The 24,114-nt window shown below is 48.0% G+C and overlaps 1 protein-coding gene across 6 annotated transcripts in view; it reads right to left on the bottom strand.

The window, feature by feature from the left end:
* The window catches only part of LOC129523439 (deleted in malignant brain tumors 1 protein-like), a 66,163-nt gene that overhangs the window by 28,005 nt on the left and 14,044 nt on the right, over window positions 1-24,114 (bottom strand). For all 6 annotated transcript variants that reach the window (XM_055346367.1, XM_055346370.1, XM_055346372.1 and 3 more), the window contains 21 exons: window positions 23,352-23,542; window positions 22,165-22,194; window positions 21,496-21,537; window positions 20,270-20,587; window positions 18,784-18,813; window positions 17,761-18,078; window positions 17,149-17,181; window positions 16,293-16,325; window positions 14,699-14,852; window positions 12,921-13,138; window positions 11,572-11,889; window positions 11,134-11,175; window positions 8,927-8,959; window positions 8,074-8,227; window positions 5,468-5,685; window positions 4,415-4,726; window positions 3,561-3,593; window positions 2,979-3,005; window positions 2,217-2,370; window positions 998-1,215; window positions 21-332 (listed from right to left, as the gene is read on the bottom strand). In XM_055346367.1, coding sequence (XP_055202342.1) covers window positions 21-332; window positions 998-1,215; window positions 2,217-2,370; window positions 2,979-3,005; window positions 3,561-3,593; window positions 4,415-4,726; window positions 5,468-5,685; window positions 8,074-8,227; window positions 8,927-8,959; window positions 11,134-11,175; window positions 11,572-11,889; window positions 12,921-13,138; window positions 14,699-14,852; window positions 16,293-16,325; window positions 17,149-17,181; window positions 17,761-18,078; window positions 18,784-18,813; window positions 20,270-20,587; window positions 21,496-21,537; window positions 22,165-22,194; window positions 23,352-23,542 — 3,188 coding nt within the window. The remainder of the gene's footprint in view (window positions 1-20; window positions 333-997; window positions 1,216-2,216; window positions 2,371-2,978; window positions 3,006-3,560; window positions 3,594-4,414; window positions 4,727-5,467; window positions 5,686-8,073; window positions 8,228-8,926; window positions 8,960-11,133; window positions 11,176-11,571; window positions 11,890-12,920; window positions 13,139-14,698; window positions 14,853-16,292; window positions 16,326-17,148; window positions 17,182-17,760; window positions 18,079-18,783; window positions 18,814-20,269; window positions 20,588-21,495; window positions 21,538-22,164; window positions 22,195-23,351; window positions 23,543-24,114) is intronic.

The raw sequence follows: 24,114 nt of genomic DNA, 5'->3' as shown, positions 1-24,114 counted from the left end.
TGTGTCAGAATCAGACCCACCTGAGCAGATGACGCTGGCATCTTCGTGGTGGCCACAGTTGTGGGAGAACCAGCCACTGTGCAGGCACTGCCACAGCGTGGCTTCCGTGCCGACACACTGCACGTCGTCCAGGGCAATGGGGCCCAGGCCTTGGTGGAAATGTGCCCTGCCGGGGGCCGACACCGCCCAGCCACAGGACAGCTGCCGGCACACCACCTGGGCATCACGCAGGTCCCAGCTGTCGTCACACACTGTCCCCCAGGTGCCGTTGTAGTGCAGCTCCACGCGGCCCTCACACTGGTGGCTGCCGCCGGCCAGCCTGAGGGCCACATCTGGAAAAGGCAGGCACGCCTGGGTCATGTTCTGGGCACCCCTTCCCTTTGTCCCTGCCTTCGAGAAAGGACCTGGGCATTTCCTGGGAGTTGACCAGCTTTCGAGGGCTCTCCTGTCTGACATGGGGAGCCACCGAGGGTTAAAGTGGGCTGCCAAGGGTGCTTTGGGCTCCATCTCTCACAACAATGTGACTTTTTGAGGGCTGTTTTTACAAGCCTTTCCCCCACACAGGATTGTCTGCTTACATAGGCAAAAGGAGACCTCTGAGAGCCCTGGGTTGAGGTGGGCAGCCCCAGGCATGCTGACCCTGGTAGTGGCCACTCTGGGTGGGCAATATTTGGAAGCAGGGGTAAAGAGACTACAGATGTGTTTTGAATGAAACAGGCTCAGAGACAACATCAGGAACCCTAACCCTAACCCTAACCCTAACCTGAGACCCCTCTTGGGTGCTGTGTGACAAGCTGTAGTATCAGAAGATGTGCATGGATGTGCTGCTCCACAGCCGTGTTGAGTGTTCAATCACTTCCTCCAGTCAGATCTCAGGGGTAAGTGAAGGAATGGGGTGGCCCCTTTCAATCCCTGGCACCCTGGGGGTCATAGTTGGCCACCCACCATTGCCATCATCACCAGGCAGGGCTGGTGCCAAAATGGCCAAAGGACCTACCGGTATTGTTCTCGTCTTGCACAAAAGACTTGTAGGATGCATAAAAGCCCATGTTGGTGACGATAGCATCGCTGTGGAAGACCACTGTCAAGCGATTTGAGGAGGAGGTGAATACTGGGGTTGTGCCAGAACAGAACTTGCCCAGAGAAAAGGATTCATTCTGCGGGCCGTCAAAGATTTCAATGAAGTCGTATGGACAGCTGTAGAAGTTCTCCAACCTGTGAAGTAAATGATATCATTCAGATGCCATCTGCTGGGGTTTCCCCTCCACCAAGCACTGTACAGATTGGTTCAGGAAGGGAAGGTTCTGGAAGAGCCACCTGAAACTTCCATCTTCTCACACAGCTCAGAGGGAAATAGGACCCTGCTGACATGCAGTACGTATCTTCCTGTTTATAAAAATCTTTCAATTTATAAAGTTTCCATTTAATCGCATTTCCTGAACATGCATGATAAACCCAAAGAACGGAATTCAAATTGTATTGACAGGTATTTGGTGAAAAGTGAAGTTTTCTCTTACCCCTAATTAATCCCTCTTGCTTTACAGAAGCTTCTTAGAAACAGTCACTATAAATGGTTTATTTCTTTCCAGATCGAGTCTAAGCACAGATGACAGCTGTTGGCCTGTTGTCTGAGGCTTTTTCTGCAGATCATCCCAAGGCAATCCCCCATAGGTGTGTGATGGGCCCAATCCTGTTTAACTGGCCCCCTACTGATGGACACTTAGATGGTTTCCAATCTAGTGCTCCTATAAGAGTACTGCCTTTGGGGATCCCTGGGCGATTCAGTGGTTTAGCACCTGCCTTCAGCTCAGGACATGATCCTGGAGTCCCGGGATCGAGTCCCACATCAGGCTCCCTGCATGGGACCTGCTTCTCTCCCTGCCTGTGTGTCTGCCCCACCTCCTCCATCACTCATGAAAAAATAAATAAAATATTTTTTTAAAATCTTAAAAAAAAAAGAGTGCTATCATCATCCCTTGTGCACAAGACTTTATCAGTAGACTGATTTTCTGGAACTAGAATAGCTGCATTAAGACTTTTGCCTTCAAAATTTTGATCGTTACTGAACAGGCCTCCAAGGCCTTCCTCACTTTTGAGAACTAACTATGGAAGGTGGGTCTGATTGATTTGTTTATTCATTTGTTTATTGGTGGGGGTAGGGGAGTGAGCAGGGTCACTGTGCCTATAACTGAGCAACGTGGGAAACAGCTACTCACTTCACCACTTCAAATGTGAGCTTGATATGAGCCCTGGGATCCACGTGTATGTCCCAGGTGCACACCACATTTATAGGGTATTTTTTAGGATACCAAGGACTGGAGAAGGAGCCTGAATTATTTGTGAGCAGGCCGCCACAATGGAAGTTTTCATCTGCAAGAAACAGCCAAAAAACCTTGTCAGAGAGAAGTGCTGACCTATGCTTGTGTCTTCAGAGGGGTCAGAGGGCACAGGGAGTGGTAGTGAGGGAGATTTATTCCAGGGGTGCTTTGCCTGGTAATGAGGCTGGCTTTGGGGGTCTCCTCTGGGTTTCTGATGCTGTTCTTTGTCAGATAAGACTATTACACCTATCCCATCAAGCTTACAGGAGAAATGACAGTGACATATGGTTGACAGGGCTTCTGGACCCATATGCACAGGGAGGTCTGAGCATATGTTTTAATGAAAAGATACAAGGACATTGCAAGCCTGAGTGTCCTTTCTCAGTCCATGTCACACTGGCTGGGTATAAAACCACTCATGATGAAAGATCCCTTGTATTATATACAAATCCCAGCTAAAGTCAGCACCAATGGCATGTAAAGCATCCATTTTATGGCTGAAATCCTGCATTTGGTGTGACATTTAAGTTACAGTCTCCTCTGTGCTTCAGTTTCTTAAGTATAAAAGGAAGGGAGCATCCATCTAGCTGCTGGAAGCATTAACAGTGAAAATCAGGCAAATATAAAACCACATGAAGGGTTTAAGTGAAGCTGACATACCTGTAGCTGCGTTGTCACCAGTTGAGTCTGTGAAAACACACAGAGGAAAAACAATACTGTGAGCAAGGACTTTTATCCAGGATACTCCTCTAAAATACTAAAAAACAGTAACACTCAAAGCTGTGACTTCTCTGTACCCTACTGGACATTGATGAGTGGCTCCTTAAGAGTTGGGAGGACTGCACACTGAGTGTGTGGCTAGGAGTAGTTCGATACAACTCATTCAGGGCTGACCTGGGGTTCCCATCTCCTTGCTCTCTGCAGCATCTGTGGCATGATCATCCCTGCAAGCAGCTAGCCCTCTGTCGTGGCACGTGCTGACTCATGGCACCCCTGGAACCCAGATACTATGTTTCTGGTGAACCTGAACTCTACCCTCCAGCTCTCTCCCTGCCCTCTGCAGGCTCCCAGCCCCACCGATATGTCAACACTAATGGGATGTGTCATTCTTGTTCATTAGCAAGAGAAGGTTTATGCAGTCAACTAGCTGTGCCCTGATTACAGTATTAATGAGGAGCCAGGATCACATATATCACTCAGAGGTCAGCTAAGCAGTTGAAATGTATGGAAAAGCAACCATACCTGTTGGTTCTACTTTCAGACTGCCATCAACACCTACTCAAAGACCAAAAGAAAGAATGAGGAAGATGGTCATGTGATTCACAAAAGAAAATCAGGTGTTCTTTATTTTTATATTTTTTTAAAGGATCAAACACATTCTTTATGGGCAGTTGGGAGTGTAGCATCAAAACCCATCAATGTTGGTTAAAGATTGGCAGCCTACATCAGGGCCTCCTAGGTGAGGGGGCACACTCTGCTTATCTGCTTTTTATCTAATTGCTGGAAATACTAAAATTGAAGGCAAATAAAAAATATGGTATTTATTTACTTTTGGTCAGTAATGGGGCTGGAGGAGCCTTTAGTAACTAATTCAAACTCAGACTTTTATACGGTACTTTGGAGGTGATACTTAGAATATGGATCACACGGTGTGTGATCTTGGATATGCTTCTGTGTCCTCATGAATAAGATGAGAATGTAATAATCTCTCTTATTAGAGATTGTGAAGATCAAATGAGAGTATGAATGCACTGGTTTTTGCATCGAGCCTGGAACACGTTAAGCACTCTTTGGAAGTCAGTTACCGTTGTTCTGTGGGGGAGAGTGGATTGTCCCCAACACCATGGCATATCTATCCAGGAATGGGATGTCTGACAATACAAATCCTCTAATTATCACAAGTTTTAATGGTGATGGGGATCTTTAAACATTTTACAGAAGGAAAACCAGCTCTTAAACAAACTGACTTAAAAAGATGGCTAGAAGCCCTGGATTCCTTTCTGAGTCACTGTCTGCTGGCATTGACTTCTCCCTTTCCAGGGTCTGCTAATGGGTGAGACTTGCTCTGATGTGTGCTGTGCCCTATGGGGGCTCACCTGAGCAGATGACACTGGCATCCTTGTGGTGCCCACAGTTGTGGGAGAACCATCCGTTGTGTGTGCATTGCCACACCTTGGCTTCATTCCCTTTACACTGAACATCATCCAGCATGATGTGGCCAGTGCCTCCATCAAAGTAGCTTTGACCTGGGGCTGATAAGGCCTCACCACAGCCGAGCTGCTGGCATACTACCTTGGCATCTGTCATGTCCCAGTTGTCATCGCACACCGTGCCCCAGGTACTGTTGTAGAGGACTTCCACCCGGCCCTCACACCTGTGACTGCCATTCACCAGTCTCAGGGACGCACCTGGGGGACAGGAAAACAGGGGCTTCTGAGCTGTGGTGCTGTCTCCAAAACCATAGGACCTTCTGCAGTTACAGGATGCCTGGCACGAGGGCACATTTTTTTCCATGTTAGGCTATCGAACTCTAGGTCAGGTGGCCTTATGTCCAATTTACCTGGAATAGTCCTGTTTTACAATAGTTGTAAATCACATCTATCTGTTAATTATTTTAGAGTTCCTTTTAAACTCTCAAAAACATCCTGATTGGAGGATAAATTGCATGGTCACCCTAAGCATAATTCATTGAGAGCCCTAGAATGTTCCCAATGTCCTGCTGTAGAACCTAAGAGGTCTGTATATATGTTCTGGATTGTTTTTGTATGGAATTCAGCTGGGATCCGGTGGGCTGGTAGTTGCAGTTTGAGGTAGGTTTGTTGTAGAAGGATCGCCCACTGCATCCTCCCTTCCTCTGGAAAAGGAAGACCCTCATTCGGGTCATCTGTCTATAGACACAGTCAACGTAAGATATGAGATTCAGCATCTTTTGCTTTAGCCAGGATGTTTCAGTGGTAAAAAATGATGACAAATGGCAGAGCCAAGTGACGGGTCAGCCAGAGGCTGCTAGTGTCAGAGTGGATGTCATTCAGGATGTCATTAATGACAGCAGACTCCACAGGTCAGATTTAGAAACCATCTCCGCCCTTAAAGGGGAAGGACACAAATTAGGTGTAATTTCCCTCCAAGGTACCTATCAGGATACCTACCATTCTCTCTTTTATCTTGCTGAATGGCATTGTACAGAGCATAAAACCCTGTGTTGGTGATCATAGCATCACTTCTGAACACCACGGTCATGATGTTTGAAGAGGAGAGGAATGTGAGCTCTGTCCCAGCACAAAATCTGCCCACGGAGAGTGAGGCAACTTGCCATCCATCGAACACTTCAATAAAGTCATAAGGGCACCCATAGATGTCCTCTAATCTAAGGAGGTAAAGGCACAGTAAATCTCCCCAAGGAAATCTGCAGAAATGCCTTAAGTAAAATCATCATTTGCATCATAACCAGCCAGAAATTGCAATCATCCCTGCTGTTGCCTTCCAACCACACGTCCCACTAGTGGACTTGACCCCTTACCTATAGCTTGAATTTTCCTTCCTGTCTTTCCCTATGGACACTGGCCCAGGTCAGTTAGCCTTTCTCTGTGTCTTAGCTGCCGACTTCAGGGCCCCCATCTGGTATCTTGACTTTCCATCTTTCCTACCATCTTTCTCTTTACCTCAAGTGTGTCCTGAATGTCCTCTGACTCTTTATTCAAACTCTGCCACTCCTGGGGTGGGAGCAGACATCCACTAGGGTCTCATTGAGTAAAACACTCAATGGGACCTGGGTCAGTGGGAAATGATGCCTGCTGTCAAAGCTCCCAGAGTCTGCTGAGTAGGACACTTCCCTCCATACCCCAAACTGCCTGGTTCCAATCTGGATGTCAGAGAAGCTGTCCCTGATCATCCTACCAAATGCTGTCCTCACCCCCTCTGTTCTCTATCCTGTTACCATATGTGCATATTTTTCTTCATAGCACATATCAACTTATCACTAATTGAAATTGTCCATTGAGTTACTGGTTATTGGTTTATTCAGGTACTATTTGCCTCTCCACCTAGAGTGTAAACTCCATGAGGACAGAGATCTGTCTTTGTATATTCTGAAATTATAGTAGGACATCTATGTTGGGATAGTAACCTAGAGAATGCAGGGAGAGTGGATCACTACAGTGTTTGGAGCAACTATTTCCCAGAAGTGATAAAATGAGACTCTGTGCCCCCGGATCATAGAATTGTGAATTACATAGATTCGAATATATCGTACCGAATCTGCTCACATTCCTTACAATGAATGCATGGGTGCGGAATGAATGAATGAAAATTACCTTTTGCTCACAGTATACAATACTCTGTGGTATTAGTTTATTTCTCCCCATTTGAAAGGAATTTTGACCACCAGGTAAAACTAATAGGATCCATCCCTCTCTCCATTGCCGACCCATTTCCCCTTTGAAGACAGCACTTAACCATTCAGCTCCTTGACTACTGAGGCTGACGAACACAGATGGGAAGAGGTGGTGTACAATGGCAGGAGGAGAGAATGATCCAGATGGGACTCAGTGTAGAAAGATGAAACCAGGTTAAACATTATCAGGAAAAGCAATAGTTTCATTAAAAAGTGACTCAGGGGGAATCTCTGGGTGGTTCAGTGGTTTGGTGCCTGCCTTCAGCCCAGGGTGTGATCCTGGAGTCCCAGGATCGAATCCCACAACGGGCTCCCTGCATGGAGCCTGCTTCTCCCTCTGCCTGTGTCGCTGCCTCTCTCTCTCTGTCTCTCATGAATAAATAAATAAAATCTTTAAAAAAAAAGAAGGCTATAAAAAAAGTGATTCAGGTATACATATATGTATATGAATATGTATATATATACATGCATAAATATGCATTAAAATAAGGTCCTTTAAAAATGGGTATGAGTAGAGAAAGAAGTAGGAATGAATGAATAGTGGCTGTTAAATCTGTGGAAGAAAACTCTTAGTTGGGGCATGAGAGACATTCTTGGAGGGAAAAGGAAGCAGATTTGTTTTCTGTAGCATCAGAGGGAAGAATGGAGATGAGAAAATGAGAATGAGGAAGAACCAGGTTGGGTTCAGCCCAGGGAAGAAGCAGTGTCCTGGATGGAGGTGGCTGAGAGTGGAGGGGTGAGGTCATTGTGTGTGTGACCCCAGCTGAGGCCCCCTCGGTGGCCCGGTGTCAGGGATGCTCATGGAGTATTTGCATTATTCTCTAACTGCATAGGAAGTCGAGCTCAATGATTATAAGTCTCTTAACCTCAGATGACCAGACTAGTTTTCACCTAAAATGTGAAAGGATGTGTCACACAGTGCTGTGGGCTGAAAGTTTGTGTCCTCTCAAAATTCGTATGTTGAAACCTAACCCCCAATGGGATGGTATTAGGAGGTGGGGTCTTTGGGAAGTGATTAGGTCATGAGGGCAGAACCTTCACGATGGGATCAGTGGCCTTGCAAAGAGTCCTGCAAAAGCCCCCTTGTCTCTTCTACCAGGTGAGGCTATGGTAAAAATATGACCATCTATGAGCCGGGAAGCGGGCCCACAACAGGCACTGAATATTGATCTTGGACTTTATATTGATCTTGGACAGCCTCCAAGACTGTGAAATAACTCTCTGTTCTTTATTAGCTACCCAGTTTATGATATTTTGGTTATAGCTGTCAAGTTGACCAGATTCGTGGAAAGGACCCCTCCTTCAGGAGGTGGATTTAAGTCCAGTCTGGCCTTTGAAGTAGAAAAAGGCAAAGGTGCTTACTTCAGGCTTGGGATCACTAGTTCTATGTGGAACTTCTCAGCCACATGCATCACCCAGACACACTCCACATCAGTGGGGTAGTTCGTTGGATACCAAGGACTGGAGAAGGAGCCCAGGAGGCCTGAAAGTACTCCCCCACAAGAGTTACTTCCTCCTGTGGGTAGACAAGAGACCACTGGTTGGCTTCTGCAGGCATGCACCTTGCATGTTCCCAGGAGTAGAATCCAGAATTCCACCAAGCTCAACAGGGAATCACAGGGATCCCTGGGTGGCGCAGTGGTTTGGCGCCTGCCTTTGGCGCAGGGCGTGATCCTGGAGACCTGGGATCGAATCCCACGTCGGGCTCCCGGTGCATGGAGCCTGCTTCTCCCTCTGCCTGCTTCTCCCTCTGCCTGTGTCTCTGCCTCTCTCTCTCTCTGTGTGTGTGACTATCATAAATAAAAAATAATAATAAAAAAAACAGGGAATCACAGAATTGGAAGGGATCATAGTAGTGTGGACATAGTTGTAGCTTGGCTGGTGTGTGATTGCACCCTTAGAGGGAATGAGGGGGAAGAAAAGATGTGTGACTGGTACCAGGGCAGGACCCTAAGGTTGTAGGTGAGACTGGAAACGGGATGGGCCATGTCGTGGCAGCTGTGGGGTGTCCAGCAGATATCTCACTAATGCTCTGCCCAGCTTCCTGTCATGCAAACCAGCTCAATTCAGATGTAGACAGTCCATCCATCTATGAGGGCTCCATCCCACCTATTTTTTCCCCTCAGGCAGCCAGGGCAGTGACTTCGATTCTGCTTTCATGAATTACCAGTGATTCCATCCTTTCCAGGTCATACTTTCAATGAAAGAGAGTTACCTTGTGGTGGCGTAGGCCCTTGAGGGATGGGAGCTGCAAAAACCAAAACCAAAGAAAATCAGGAAAGAGCTCGCACGACCAAAGCATCGTATATTTACATACAAATGAGTGAATCTGTTCCTACACTCGAGTCTTGAGACATGGTGTGAGCTCACTCATTTCTTTTTTCCCTCCTAATGTGGGGTGTGGTCTCTCCCCTTCCCTCAGTGATTCACCCAGAAATCTCAGACTATGCACAGCTACGTGACTTCTTTTCTTTTCTGTGTTGGGGTCTGCCGACGCCAGGCCTGTCCTGAGATGGATCAGTCACGAGGCATCGCCCCCAGAAATGTCACCGGGTTTACGAGCATGCCACTGCAGAACGTGCTGAAGGGCACAAGGACGAAAACCAGACCTGTGAGAGCCTGGGCGGGGAAAAACAGGTGGGACAAGTGTTCCACTGAAGTCAACGGGTCTCAGTGGGGAGGTTCCTCCTTTCCTGTGTCCTTTTGCCTTTGGTTTCTGCGAGATTGAGCCCAGGTCTGGCTCTGCATTCAGTGCGGAGTTTGCTTGAGATCCTCTCTCCCTGTGCCCCTCCACTCGCTTGCACTCTCTCCCCATCCCCGCCAAATAAACAAACAAATCTTTTAAAAAAGAAGCTATTCCTTTTTGTTAAAATGTTTGATATGCAGTGTTTCCCTTAGAGGATTGAGTGGCCAATGCCTTATTTTGTGTGTGTGTGTCCCCACCCATCTATAATGCTTTATCGAGAAGTGGTTCACCTATGGGTGGATACTCCCTGGACGTAAAGGGTTTCATTTTCCCCTATAATGTCTTTTATTCCCTGATGCGTTCTCTTAGTCAGCTATGCATCCCTGCCTCAGAAGAGGAATATGGTAGCAGAGAGAAAAGAAAGAAAAGTCTTCGGAAGTTTGCAGCTCTAGATCGCAAGTGGATGTGGCACAGAGCCGTCTGATGGACTGAAAGCCGTGTCCTCCCTACTCCTTCCTCCTCTCTGGCTCCAGGCGAGGGGAGACTCCTCACTGGGGAAGGAAAGAAAGGCCAGAGGGCACCGAAGGGAGGCAGCTCCTTGACGGTCCCTGAGAAACGGTTCTGTGGGCTCTGCTTCCCCTCCAGGGCTGCTGCATGCTTTGTGGTCCCCAGTGCAAAATGAAAATGTGGGGTCTCAGTCAGAGGTGGGGAAATCAATTGCCCTTTCACTTCTGCATCCCACACCAGGTGGGCAGCCTGCAGGAGGTGGTGACTTCTACCTGGGATGCCCTTGGGATCTGGACCGAAGTGGGCAAGAGGTCCCCACCAAGTGTCCCTCCAAATGTGCCACGGCGGTGCCAGCCCCGGGTAAGGACAGGCTGCTAGCCACCTTGCCCAGCCCCCAAGCACTACAGGGTGCCCCTCAGCCTTGACCTTCTCCACACCCAGTCCCCCACTGAAGGCAGAGGGTGGAGGTAGTCACCGTGCAGGGTTGGGAGGAGGCTGGGTGGGGCCCAGGGTACCAGTGGGCAGCTGAGAGCCTGTCCTGGAGAGGTAGGTAGGCAGCTGCAGGAGGCAGGACCACATGTGCTCAGATATCACTGGAGCCCTGAATTTGGAGGTCACTGACACACTGACTCTGGGTAGGTTACCAGAACAACATGTACCCTGTCTCTATTCTTGCTTTGTTGGCAAAGTCAGAAGGCCCCTCCAGGGTAGCCCCAAATGGCTTCACTTCTCACGCTCAGCCTGTTCTTGACCCACTGGGAGAGTATGGCGTTGACACATCTGTGTTTTCTCCCACACTTTCATTTTCCAACCCATGTTCCCAGTAGGCAAACCTTCCTACGTTCTCTCCTCTCCATCCTGACCCTCTTCTCAGTCATGGTGATGGGACTTCTTCCCCCTTCCCCCTCCTGCCTTTCCTTGCTCCACTCTCCAGAGGGGAGTTTTGGATGCCATCTCATTGGGGAAATGCGGCTCTTAGCTTACTGTCCGAGCCGCTGTCTACTTGCTGCATGCTGGGATCACACAAGAGGTCTTAAGTATTACCGATGACTTGGTGTGAACCCAGAGATTCTGGTGTGACTGGTCTGGGTGCAGCCGGGGCATCAGGGATTTCAAAGCTCCCTGGGTTATCATAGTCTAGGTCACTGTCCACCAGTGTCTAGGTCAAGACAGATTACATTTCTTATTCACTCTGCAGAGATATTGGAGGTTCACAGTGTTGGACTTACCTGGGGATGCAGGGGTCACATCTGGAGTCCAGGCCCCAGCATCTGCATGAATTAAAAAAAGAAAGGTAAATTTAGGAAATCTAAGTTACATTTTATGAGGACAGGTGGTGGCTTCCTCATGTGGGCAGGTCTCAAGCAGGTAAGCTTCGTGTCACATAGCCTAGAACAAGGGCATGTTAGATTCTGGAAAAGTAGCTCAGACCTCGGAGAGATTGCAGAGTATAAAGGACCTGGCAAGTGCGTGGCTCTGGCGTGCATTTCTTTAAGGTGGAGTCAGGCTGTCAGCATTTTTTGTCAGCCTGGCTGAGGGGACACTCATGTCGGGCCACCGTCTGTCCTCAGCTTCCCTGGCCCTGCTCTGGGCACCTCCTCCACCCATCACTCAAATGCTGCCGGTCGAAAGGTGAGAAAGAACCTGCCATGGGAGGAGAGGCTTACCTGAGCAGATGACACCTGCGTCCTCATGGTGGCCACAGTTATGGTCCGACCAGCCGGAGCTGGGGCACTGGCCAAGGTGGTTTTCGCTTCCCGAACACTGAATGTTATCCAGGAGGATGCTTCCAGACCCCGGGCCGAAGTGGGCCTTTCCAGGGGCTGCAATGGCCCGTCCGCACCCCAGCTGTCGGCACACCACCTGGGCTTCGTTCAGGTCCCAGAGGTCATCACACACGGTGCCCCAGGCCCCCTGGTGGAGGACCTCCACGCGTCCTGAGCACCGTCCAGATCCACCCACCAGCCGCAGCTCCGGTCCATTTTCTAAATAGAGCAGGGTTTTATTTTGGGGCTTGGGAAATTTTAAGTAGGAAGGATTTCCAGCTCCTGTCTTTGTGGCCAAGGCAGGTAAGTGCGAGAACCAAGGGTCAGGCTGTCTTGATTCAGTAATGGGGCTTATAGGCAGAAGGGCGAGACGGAGGAGGGTTTGAATCCAGCTCTACTGCTCTCTAGTTGTGTAACCATTGGCAAGTTGCTTAGTATCCCTAGGCCTCAGTTTGCTCATCTGAAATGGGGACTCGAGCAGCATGCATCTCCGAGGGCAATCCCAGAGGGGTGACGACTATGTGCGAGTGTGACTACAAAACACAGTGCTCAGCACCTGCACACCCTGGCTTCTGCAGGTCTTGCTATGTGGAGTCTATGACACAATACTGGGATCTGGGATCCTGGGGGGAAGGGTCCCCAACTGTGTTTTTGGACATGACTTGGGTAAGTGTAGATTTAATCCCCTGAAGGCACTTGAGCCAACAGGGTGTCTGTGACTTCATAAAGCCCAATGGGGTTGGCTATTTCTGGGCCAATGGTTGGCAGCCAGCTGGAATGGCGTGCTGTCTCCTGGAGACCTTCCCTTGCCGAGTGCACAAGCTCTGCCATGGTCACCTGTGTTTCTGTTTCTCTAGCATGTCCCCAAGAGCCTTTGTATTTGCTATTCTCTCTGCCTTCATTGTCATCCATCACATGTCCCCTAAGCAAGGCTTCCATTCCTGCTCAATCTACAGGAGCACCCTCTCCACCTAGCCATCCTCTTCCAACCTCCAGGCCCTGTCTTCCCAGGCACTACCACTACCGACCCCCAAGTCATCTTGTCATTTCAACTGCACATCATTGCCTTGTTTCAATTGCCCATGTGGCGCTTTTAGTGGGAAAATCTAATAGCTACACAGCAAGGCTTATGGGGCCACTTATGGGGTGTTTTAAAAACCGAATCCCAGGCCTTGGCAAACAGGGGAGTCGCTCAAGTTAGGAAACTGCTCTGTCTTTTGAGGACCAAAAACCTAGTTGAAACTTCCTACCTGGCTCTCCTTCACCCTGTGGAATTACATTGAATCGAGCATAAAAGCCAGTGTTGGTGATCATAGAATCACTTCGGAACACCACAGTCATGATGTCTGAAGAGGAGAAAAATATCACAGCTACCGAGGCACAGAACTTCCCCATGGACAGCGAGGCAATCCTGGGGCCGTCGAAGATTTCAATGGAGTCATAAGGGCATCCAAGGATATCCTCCAGGCTGGGGGCATCGAAGTGGAGGGTTAGTGATGGCTTCAAACTTCCTAGATCTTAAAACTTTAAAAAGCATGACAATCATAGGATTAAATATTTGGATTTACTTTAAACTGCATATTGATACATAAAGCATCAGTTGACTTTTATAGATGCCTTATTATAGAAGTCTTATTTTGTCTGAGGATTGTGGGAGGCTTATGGTTACCATTTAGTAACAGAAATTTAAAAATCACTAAAGCTCTGGCCAAATCACCATCTACAATGGAACATTAGAAATGCTAGTGTTCACCGCAGGTGAATTCTTACCAGACCAACACCCTGATGATCAGCATGTAATCAGCATCACGGCCAGATTTTCCTACCTCTGTATTTCACACCATTCTCCATACTCAAATTCTTGGGGAGAAAAAACTCGACTTTAAAATAAAAACATCAGCACAGAGAGTATCTGCACTTTGCGGCCACTCACGAGGGATGTACGTGAGGCTCATTTTAGAAGAACAGATTACCTATAAGAGGATGGACTTTGGAGGGGTGGGTTCAAGGTTCTCACTTCCTTGTGGGCTCTCTGTGTCCTTAGGGCTTTAGTCAACATGGACAACATGTTTCTAGGATACTCTGGCATAAGGCATGCCTGATTCCATGGACCGAGCAGTAATTCAGTGTGTGTGTAGCGTTTCACAGCGTTGCTGTGTTTGCAACATGATGTGTGTCCTGCATAGCAAGAAGGGCTTTTTGCAGAGTCTTCCCACAGAATCACATGTTGGAGAAGAGCTGGAGCTTTGACATCAGACAGGTCTCGCTGGTTAACCTGGGGCAAGTTAGCTAACCTCTCTGAGCCTCAGGTTCCTCACCTCTAGGGGAGATGACAAGGGCATATATATATATCTTAGGGTTGTACCAATGCTGGACTAGAACAAAGCAGATAAAATACATAGAGCAGAGCCTGGATACAAAGAGCGGAGCCAACACTTAAAAAACACTTAAAACACTTAAAAAATGCCAGCTGTTATTTCATGCCATGGAGATAGAAAAACATCAGTGCCTTAGAGAAATGTATTCCGTACGTGCCCTCGATGAGGCCATGCGTCCCCTGGCTCCGTTCACTTACAGGCAACATTGGGAGGACCCAGGGCCTGGGCTGGAGGAGGTGGCTTATGTGTGCGCCTGGAAAGCCCCCTCCTGTTTGTTTAAAATTTAGATAAAGGAAAAAGAAAATCTAAGTGGCTAAGTATCGAGACCCAAACAAAGGCAAAGCTGGCAAGGAGGATTGGGGTGACATTTTTAGAAAAGGAAAAAAAAAAAAAAAAGAAAAGCTATCATAATAAGGTTGAGTTGAATAAGTTAATAAACCTCTTATTCAGTTCTCCGAACTAGCAGTAACTCATTGGAGAGCACGACAGAATTAATTTGACCTTCAGATTGGGAAGCATTTTGTGTTCTTTTGTCCCCCACCCCCACCCCCAAATGTTTCCTGCTTAAAAAAAAAAACAACTTTATTCTGATTCCACAAACCACCATTCTTATTTAGAAAGACTCTCCTCTTAACAAGTTGTTTTCTTACTTCAGAGTTGGAATCAGGAGTTCAATGCGAAACTTTTTCTCCACGTGAATCTCCCAAACACACTGGACGTCCGTGGGGTAGCTTTCTGGGTACAGCGGGCTGGAAAAGGAGCCGGAGGGACCGGACATCACCCCTCCGCAGGAGCTACTTCCTCCTGAAGCCACAGGAAAGAGGATGTCAGCATGCGTCCATGGGGTGACCCTACTAACGACCCCTTGGTACCCGGTATCTGCTGGAGTCAGGCAGTGTGGTCCACCTGGGGGTGCAGTGGGGGACCCACACCCAGGCTGTCTACATAGATCTTTAAACATATCCAGGGAAGGAAAGTACATTCCATTGCAACCCGATGGGGCAAAAGTACTAATATGTGGGAGTTCCTGGCCTTTTCCTCTCCCCTTACCATCTGCTAATGAAAATACCAGGTCTGTTCACTCTCTCCTCTTTCTTCTAAGGCTGAAGGATTCTTGCTTGGGGGGAGAGTGGTTGGGAAGGAGGGGGCGAAGGGGCAGAGGCTGTTAGGCCTGGGTAAGTTGTGAGTAGTTTGGGAAGGTTTGGGGAATAAGAGTCTCCAGGGCAACATTGGGGTCTGATGAGCTGGAGAGAAGGAGATGTTGGCCACCATTGAAGGATGTTGGCACCATGACTGGCACCTCACCTCCTCTTAAGTACTTTTTCACCACCTTGTTGGGGGAGATGGTGTTTCCTCTAACTGTATCTACTGAGACTGGAACTTACAGGTCTTTGGATTTATGAGAGTCACACAAGTGAAATCCAATTCTTCATTATATTTTTATGTCCTATCCATATACATCATACACATGCATATATACACATACACCTAAAGCAGCACGCCACACAAAAAAGTGCAAATCTTAAAATCATCAAATTATTTTAGAGGAAATTTGAAAATGTAACATGAGTTGTTGACCTGGTCCCTAAATTACCAAGTTGTTTAATTTTCTCCTTTCTGTCTTTGCCTGCCTAAATTGTCATGCTCCCAGAATTCCAAGATTCTTGGTCATCCCTGTGACAGACGGCGGGAAGTAGGGGCGCGCCCAGTCATCTCAGAGCTATCCTGTTGCTTGTGCTGTAGTTACAACTGGGCCAGGTCAGACAGACATGAAAACTCTGGGACTGGATTTCTTGAAACCTCTGTACATGAGCTGGTGCCCATCATGGATGCCCCCTACAGGACTGTACCCAGAGAAGGCAGGCTGGGCACCACTGGTCAGACGAGCCACATTCTCTTCAAGTCTCTTGTCACCCTCCCATCTACTCTGACTTGGGCAGATCCACATACCCCCTTCCCAACCTGCCCCATTGGTTAAAAAGTCAGTATTTACAGGCCTTAGCAGTGCAAATGGATGCCCCTTGGTGAGGTTACAGTGGGGACCGAGGGGCTCCATGGGCTGGGGTCCTGACTCCCATGGTGTTCTCATGGAAGGGGCCAAGACAAGCCTGGCATGGGTAGTAGACAAGTAGCCCTTCACCCATGCTGTGCCAGTGTCTTTGTGCCACGTCCTGAGCAAACTACCTAGCCTCTGCAGCATCTGTAACTGTGGAGTTACATTCTCAATTTAAAACAAGTGACTACCTGTTTTATGATCCTGAGAAGCTGTGGAAAGACCTAGAAGGAAAAAGAAAAGGGAGATAATGCTGACATCCAGGAGAAAAATACAAAGTTTCATCTACAAGTTTGTGAAATGTAAAAGGTTTTCTCTGAAATGTCAGTGTACTTAGTGCCAACTAAGAAAGGTCTGAAGGTTCTAAGTGAATATTTCTGCTGTCCTGCGGCACATTGAAGAAGGGCATACATTCTTGGATATGCCTCCTGTCATGAAGTGGGATCTAGGTCTTCTCGCTCAAACCTGGGTGGCCTCTGTTTTGACCAACAGAATATGACGGAAGTGACGCTTTGCCTTAAGAGACTGGAAGCTTCCACTTCTGTCTCTGGGAATACTGGCTTGCTCGTGGCCCCCTGAACCACCCTGTAAGAAGCCTGATTAGCTTGCTGGAGAGATCGAGTGAAGTGATCGAGACCACCTGGAGACAAAGAGGACTCTGGCTGAGCCGACTAACCGTCTACTCCAAGCACAGGGCATGTGAGTGCAGCAGTCTTCTACTCTCCAGACAAGCTCTGGGTACCCTTTTGCAGGATTAGCGATAATCTGAGTGAAATGTCTCCCCATTTTTTTTGTGCTAATTTTGCCTTGTCTTTGTACAGCCGGGGCCAATGGAAGGATGTGGTAAATGAGCCTGATGGCCAGGAGCACTGACAAGCGTGGGTGCAAATCCACTGGCTAGCCCTGGGTGCATTACTCACTTTTTTTTGTCTCTGTTTACCTACCTGGAAAAGTACTTGCAAAACAATGCCTATTTCTTAGCATCCACAAATATTTTTGATACTATTATTAGAAAGTTGTCTGCACTAGAATGAAATGTGGACATACCTTGAGGTGTGGGAGGAGGCAGTTCTTCTGCATCTGAGTGCATAAAGAAAGGCAATAGGTGAATACTGTTTAGTGAACCCAAAGCACGGAGGGGGCCAGGTAACGAGGGTGCAGGTGGCAGATGGAGGGGAGAGGGGGCAGGTGGGGAGTGAGGAGAAAGGACTCAGCCCTCCTCTGCCCTCCTCTTTCAGGGTCCCTGGGCTTGGGGGCAGGGCACAGCAGCAGTGTCATCTCTGCCCCACGGCAGGCAGTACAGGATTACTCATGGCCCCTCTTTTGCTGAATCACCCAGACTACTCATGAGAATGCAGATTCCAGCAGCCCTGCCCAAGCTAGTTAGTCGTGGTCTCTGGGGCCAGGGCCCTGGATTCCACATTGCAATGCCTCGGGCGGTGCTGGTGTACATGAACCTGCAAGATCTCCTGTGTGCAACCTCGTGCTACCCAAGGGTGGGTGTGTGTGTCCCAGGCTTGGTGCAGAGCAGATGCTCAAGGACTGTTTTATGAAAGAAGGAGTGAATGGGCAGATGGATACATTCCATGTGGGATGAATACTTTCAAAATGTCTTCAATCACAATATTAGAAATTATTGTCCAAGAGGGAAGAGGCTACCTGAGCAGATGACGCTGGCATCTTCGTGGTGGTCGCAGTTGTGCTCTGACCAGCCCGAGTGGGCACACTGGCCCAGGTAGTGCTCCATCCCCAAGCACTGCAGGTTGTCCAGGAAGATGTTTCCAGAGCCCGGGCCAAAGTGGGCCTTCCCCAGGGCAGACACGGCTCGTCCACACCCCAGCTGTCGGCACACGACCTCGGCTTCGTGTCGGTCCCAGAGGTCATCACACACGGTGCCCCAGACCCCCTGGTAGAGGACCTCGACGCGTCCTGAGCATCGACCTGAGCCTCCCACCAGCCGCAGCTCCGGCCAGTCCCCTGCAGACAGAGACAGGGTGAGTGTGTGAGTCCCCAAATGACCCTCCTGGGGCGCACCAGCACCAGGCCTCAGAGGCAGCAGGACTAGGAGTTTGCGGAGGGACATGCCTGGGCTTGAGCCCTGGGGCCTGTTCTTCATGTTTCTCGTGTGTTCCTGAGCTGCAGGTTGTGGGGTCTCCAGCCGTTCAATCTCACTACAGAGGAATTTATTGATTGTCTTTCCTGTTAGGCACTGATGATACTGCTGGAGACCAACGAGATATGGTTCCTGCCTTCAGGGTGCCTAGCATCCTTTAATCAAATGCAGATCCTGGGACAATGCGTTATTCCAAGCAGTGAAGGGGAAGAACAGGTGCTGTGTTATGGCCAGGTAAAGGGGGCACCTGGGCGGAATCCTCTTAAAACAGTGAGGAGTGGGCCCGGGAGGAGGTGGGGAGAGAGAAAAGCATATGGAAAAAGACCCTGGAATGCCATTTCCTCATGTCTACATCTCTAAAAAATATGGACACACACACACACACACACACAGAGTCATCACTACATGTGGAAAAATCAAGAGTAATCCTTCCATCGGCATCCCAGTGGTGTAAAAACCTCCACAGTTCAGACAGAGAGTGAACTTAACAGCTAGAAGAAAAGAAAGAGTCCACGGAAAAATCAGGGAGAGCCGATATTTGAGTCCCATCAAGATAGAGTGTGACCTACCTGGACTATTAATGAGTGATTCTTCAGCATCTGTTTATAGGAAGAATAAATACATCAGTATGTTCCAGAAATCCTGCCTTCGACAACTGAAAACAAAGGTCTTAATTACATCCTTGCAAATGTTTATTAATCCCATATGGGAAGGATTAGTCCTGCTAAATAACATAGCGCTGGGAGGCCCAGATTCACCCATGGGTGTAAACGAGCGCCGCTCTCTGGCTGTTGGCCTGCACCTGCACCGGCAGGAAACCATCCATGATGAAGGGCACATGTAGGGTACATGACTTGAACTGCTGATTTTGTGGCAGTCCTTGGGGGCAGCTCAGAGGTAGACAACCATCCCCCAGAGCATGGGAATGAGAATAACACGCGTCCCAAGAGGCTGCGGCGACAAGATCAGACACGCCACGTCTAATGAGACGCCACAAAGCAAACAGAGAGAGGAAGACCTCTAAGTATCACCCCAGGTTAAAGAGCCATCTAACCGAGCTTCTTCTCACTTGGGTGACTCCAGGTCACAAGCACCACTTTGAGTTATAGTTAGTAACCTTTCCAATCACACCAGGGACTAGGCTGTCAGTTTACCCAAAGGCTTCTGATCGGAAAGAGTTATTAATAGACGTTCCAGAGGTGAGTACCTTACCCTTTGCTAATTTTTGTACATGGATAAATCCAGAGTATCTGAAAAAATTGTAATGTCATAAGACGGTTAAAATGAGCCATTTGGGGTGCCTGGGTGGCTCAGTGGTTGAGTGTCTGCCTTCGGCTCAGGGTGTGATCTCGGGGTCCTGGGATGGAGTCCCTCATCAGGATCCCTGCATGGAGCCTGCTTCTCCCTCTGCCTATGTCTCTGCCTCTCTGTGTCTCTCATGAATAAGTAAATAAAATCAAAAGAAAAAAAATGAGCCATTTTACTTTACTGATTTCCTTGGGGTATTGAGTGAGGAAGATGGTACTAAAAATGACCAAACATACAGCCCCTTTGTCAGGTGTCTGCAAGTGCTTTACAAAAGAGTTTGTATCCTTTCAGCAAGAGAGCGATCAGTCTCTAGTTTTCCAGGGCAACTGAGGCTCTAGGAGTTTAAGAGTCGCCCAAATGCAGTCTGAGTGTTAGCATCGGCTCTGGGATCCAGACTCAAGTCTGTCCAGCTCTGACATCTCCTCACTGCCCCTAAATGAAAGACCTTGGATAAACTCCTTCAAGGTTCCTTTATTAAACATGTTCTTTGCACGTGTCAGTTTGCAGTAAAGCATGCCTACCTTTCTTTGGTCAACCTTACTACCAAATTAGAAAATTGGAAGGTTTTATTCTGGGAGGTTAGCAGTTAAAATCTTGTATTTTTGACCACATTAGAAGAGATAAAGCAAAAATGGAATGCCACATGTTTGAGGGCCCCGTCTTTGTCCCTGGACAACCCTGAATTCTAGTAGAGTAGTCTTGAAGACGGTGGGACTGGCAATGAGCATCTGAAGGAGGAGAGGCTACCTGAGCAGATGACGCTGGCATCCTCATGGTGGCCACAGTTGTGTTCCGACCAGCCCGAGTGGGCACACTGGCCCAAGTAGCGCTCTACCCCAGAGCACTGCAGGTTGTCCAGGAAGATGTTTCCAGAGCCCGGGCCAAAGTGGGCCTTCCCCAGGGCAGACACGGCTCGTCCACACCCCAGCTGTCGGCACACGACCTCGGCTTCATTCAGGTCCCAGAGGTCATCACATACGGTACCCCAGGCTCCCTGGTGGAGGACCTCGACGCGTCCTGAGCATCGACCTGAGCCGTCCACCAGCCGCAGCTCTGGCCAGTCCCCTGCAGGTAGAGACCCAGTGATCATTGCTCTCAAGGGACACTGCACATTTCCCATGAGTTGGGTGAGCTCTCCACCCCAACACTACTATTTGGGATGGAGAACTTGATAAAAGAGTCAGTCAACTAGTCAACCTCCCAGCTGGAGGCTAATATGTAATTAAGATTGTCAAAATAACATTTAGCCTAAAACATTCGTTAACTGAATATCTATTGGGTCAGACGTATGTGCCGATCTATTTTGGCTAAATGCAGAAAAACATAAATGATATTCACAGTGATTTGTGGCTTTGTGTAGTGCTTTTGTGTGTGTACAGGTGTGTGTTCATCTTCACGTTTGTAATAAGTTGGAAGGCAAGCAGAAGAGTACCAGTATACCAGTTTATCCATAAGAAGACTGAAAGTTGGAGAAGTGAAATGAATCACCCCAAATCCGACATCTGGGAAGTAACAGATCTAAGCTTAGCTCTCCTGATTCCAAAGTTCACTATTTTTCTCTGCTCTTCCATCTGACTGCCTCTGGAATGGCCTTGATGCTCCATTCACTTTGAAAAAGCCTGTTAGTGATGCAGATATAGGTTAGCTATGTGCAGAATTGGTCAAAAAAAATAAAAATAAAATAAAATAAAGCTAGGACCCCACTAGAAAGCACTTGGAATACTTGGAAGACTCTGAAAAATACCAAAAAAACAAAAAAAAAAAAAAAAAAACTTTGCTCACCCTGGGATGCTAGAGCCAAAGGATCCCAAGAGTTTTGGATGGTCCTAAAAATTTGCATAGTCAATTGACCCATTTTCCCAATTGATGAACTACTTTCAGTTGGTCTAGTTCCTGTCCCCAAAGCAGGTACAAATGCAGGTACCTAAAGGAAAGGATAGCTGGTAAATGAATGAATGGGTCCCAGGGCTTACCTGGTCTTGCTGTCACTGTCTTGGGTGTTGCTGTTGGGATTGCTGTGAATACAAGATGACATCCTTCAGATAAACAGGGTCAGGACAGCCGTATCCCTTAAACGCCAAGGTTCTGGTTGACTCATTCTCCCTAGCATCTTTATAATAAATGAACTCTCAAATTAAACTCTGTTTATACGTGGTCTTGTTGTTCTCAGAAGTGTGGGATCCAACAGAAATAATCCCTTCTGTCCAGTCACTGGAAATACAATGACACTTAAATTGTGCCATTCTGTGCCAAAATGCCAACACCCATGATGCCCTTCTAAGGAAAAAAATATCTCTTCCACATGCTTCTATTTTGTTAATTTTCCCCAAGTGTGGGATGCTTGATTAGGTGTATCTCACTGGTTTTGATAAAATTGAGGAATTAAGAAATCAAATTGGCAATTATCAAGGTACAGAGACTCAACTGTTGGTATGTGTAACTTGGTTCCACTGTGAGTACGCATCATGCTGGTGCAAAACGTGTGCAGAAAGAACCTCTCATCTAGCTGAACCGATGTGGGAAATTAGGAAATAGATGAGACCGAGATCAAACTATGACACTCCAAGCACTAGGTGGGGGGGACAGAGGAAGACACACGAACGAGGAATGGAGATAAAGTAGCAACGTTAAACGTGACTCACTGATTAGATGTGGGATCCGGGAACCGGCCTCTGCAATGACAAGGGAGCCTCGTCAGTACCTGTGCAATCACAGTGACAGTGACTTTCTCTGATCCACTTTGCGACACTGAGCATGCTCACTGAGTCGCCCTGGCACTCGCTAACAGGGCGGGAGACTGGTCTGAACAACATCTCGGCCAAGGCAGATGCTAGAACTGCTCATGAGGTCCATGAGACAGCCTCTTTTCTCTTAGAGGTAAATAGTGCAGGACCTATGCCTGGGTCACTATGGGACAAGTACTGAACCTCTCTTGCCTCAGTTTCCCCATCCGTTAAGGGGGAAGAAGCATGGGTTTGTGTGAAGATGAAGGGAGATAATACATGTAAGTGCTTACAGGGTTGCCTGGCATAAAATAGGCATTGAGTAAATGTTTCTTGCAGTTTTGATCACTGTAGTTGTGATTACCCAGCCTTGAGTACTCGTGCTTCATCAGAAATCCCTGGCTTAGCTTCTGCCTTCTCACCACACGCCCTACACACCCCATCTCTGCGCTCACACTGCTTCTTCACCTGCTGTGCCCCCTCCCTATTTCTTGACTCACAGCCTGGCCAGGCTTAAAGACAAATCTAAGGCTGCTTCCTCCTATGTTTCCTTCGTGCTTATAGCCCATGTGGTTCTCTTTTCTAATGTCTTCTGCTGAGATGCATGCATGTGTCAACTTAGTATATTCTGGTCTATTCTATTTGTTTGCCTTCATTTGGTATATTTTATGTGTCTACTAATTGCATCACATGGGTTTGTTTTGAGCTCCGTCTAGGTTGTGCACGAGCCCCTCCTAGGCTGGGACTACACCCTCTTCTGCAGGTCCTAAAACACCCACCTAGTACTAGATTCGGGGTAACTCCAGAAGTAGAACCCTAATGGGCAGACTGGAATGAGGTGTTTATGGGAAACCAAGCCTGTGGTGACTCTGCCAGATATTGAGCACATAATGTGTTAGCTCTGTGCAAGGGCTTTGCTTATATCATTTTGGGTAAGCCTATGAGGGAAGCTTCTCTTATCCCCATTATACAGGGAGTGGCTTGAGGCCCAGAGAGATCCGGTCTGTTGTCCAAGGTCACAGAGTAAGTGAAGGGGTTCTAACTGGCCCCAAGGCAGGCAGTCTAGCTGAAGCTCCAAAGCCCCTGCTTTTAACCACCATCCTTACCTTTGGGTGCAGAATAATAATAAGCAATGAAGTTTTTCCCTATGTTGTTGAAGCTTCGGAAGTACACAAGGGTCATTGAGCTGGAGGAGGACGAGTAGGTGAGGTAGGACCCGGAGCAGGTCTTCCCCAGGGACTTTGCTGAGGATGGAGGGCCGTCCAGGATTTCAAAATATTCATTGGTGCAGTCCAGGCTAGGGAAGCAAAGACCAGGGGCTGCCTCTTAGCCACCCCATTAGCGGGTCTTAGAAGTATGCTGTGAGGCAGACCCTTTCTTTCATGACAGTGAAGCTGGGCACAGATTAAAAGCCTGTCAGTCATTTAAACATAGCATGGATTCCTTTTATCCCACTTTTTCTGGAGGGGCTGGGATCTTAACTGGAAGAGGGAAGAGGCGGAAGCACCAGGTGCACCCCTGCTGAGGCCTGAGACATCAGGGACCTGGAAGCCCAGGCCAGACCAGGCCAGACACCAGCCTCCCTACAAGACATGGCTCCAGGCTCCAGATGACCTATTTACAAATTCCGCAGCCAGCCTGCCTCGAGGGAAGCGTGCCACCCAGCTTGCTTTGAGCAAGTCATCTGATTTGTCAGCTCTCATTCTTTGTTCTGGGGTTTTGTCCAGATGCCCTTAGTGTTAGAGTCAGAAGACCATCCCCACGCCTCGGCCTGATGAGCCATCCACTCTGTCATCTTTTGATTCGAAAGTAATAAATAATTTAGGTTGCTCCTGGGAGTTAACTTCCATAAGACATCCGTTTGTGAAT

Source organism: Nyctereutes procyonoides, unplaced genomic scaffold (assembly GCF_905146905.1).
Source record: "Nyctereutes procyonoides isolate TBG_1078 unplaced genomic scaffold, NYPRO_anot_genome, whole genome shotgun sequence".
NCBI classification, from domain to species: domain Eukaryota; kingdom Metazoa; phylum Chordata; class Mammalia; order Carnivora; family Canidae; genus Nyctereutes; species Nyctereutes procyonoides.
The sequence above is the reverse complement of the archived record's forward strand: the minus strand, read 5'-3'. Positions and strand labels throughout refer to the sequence as shown.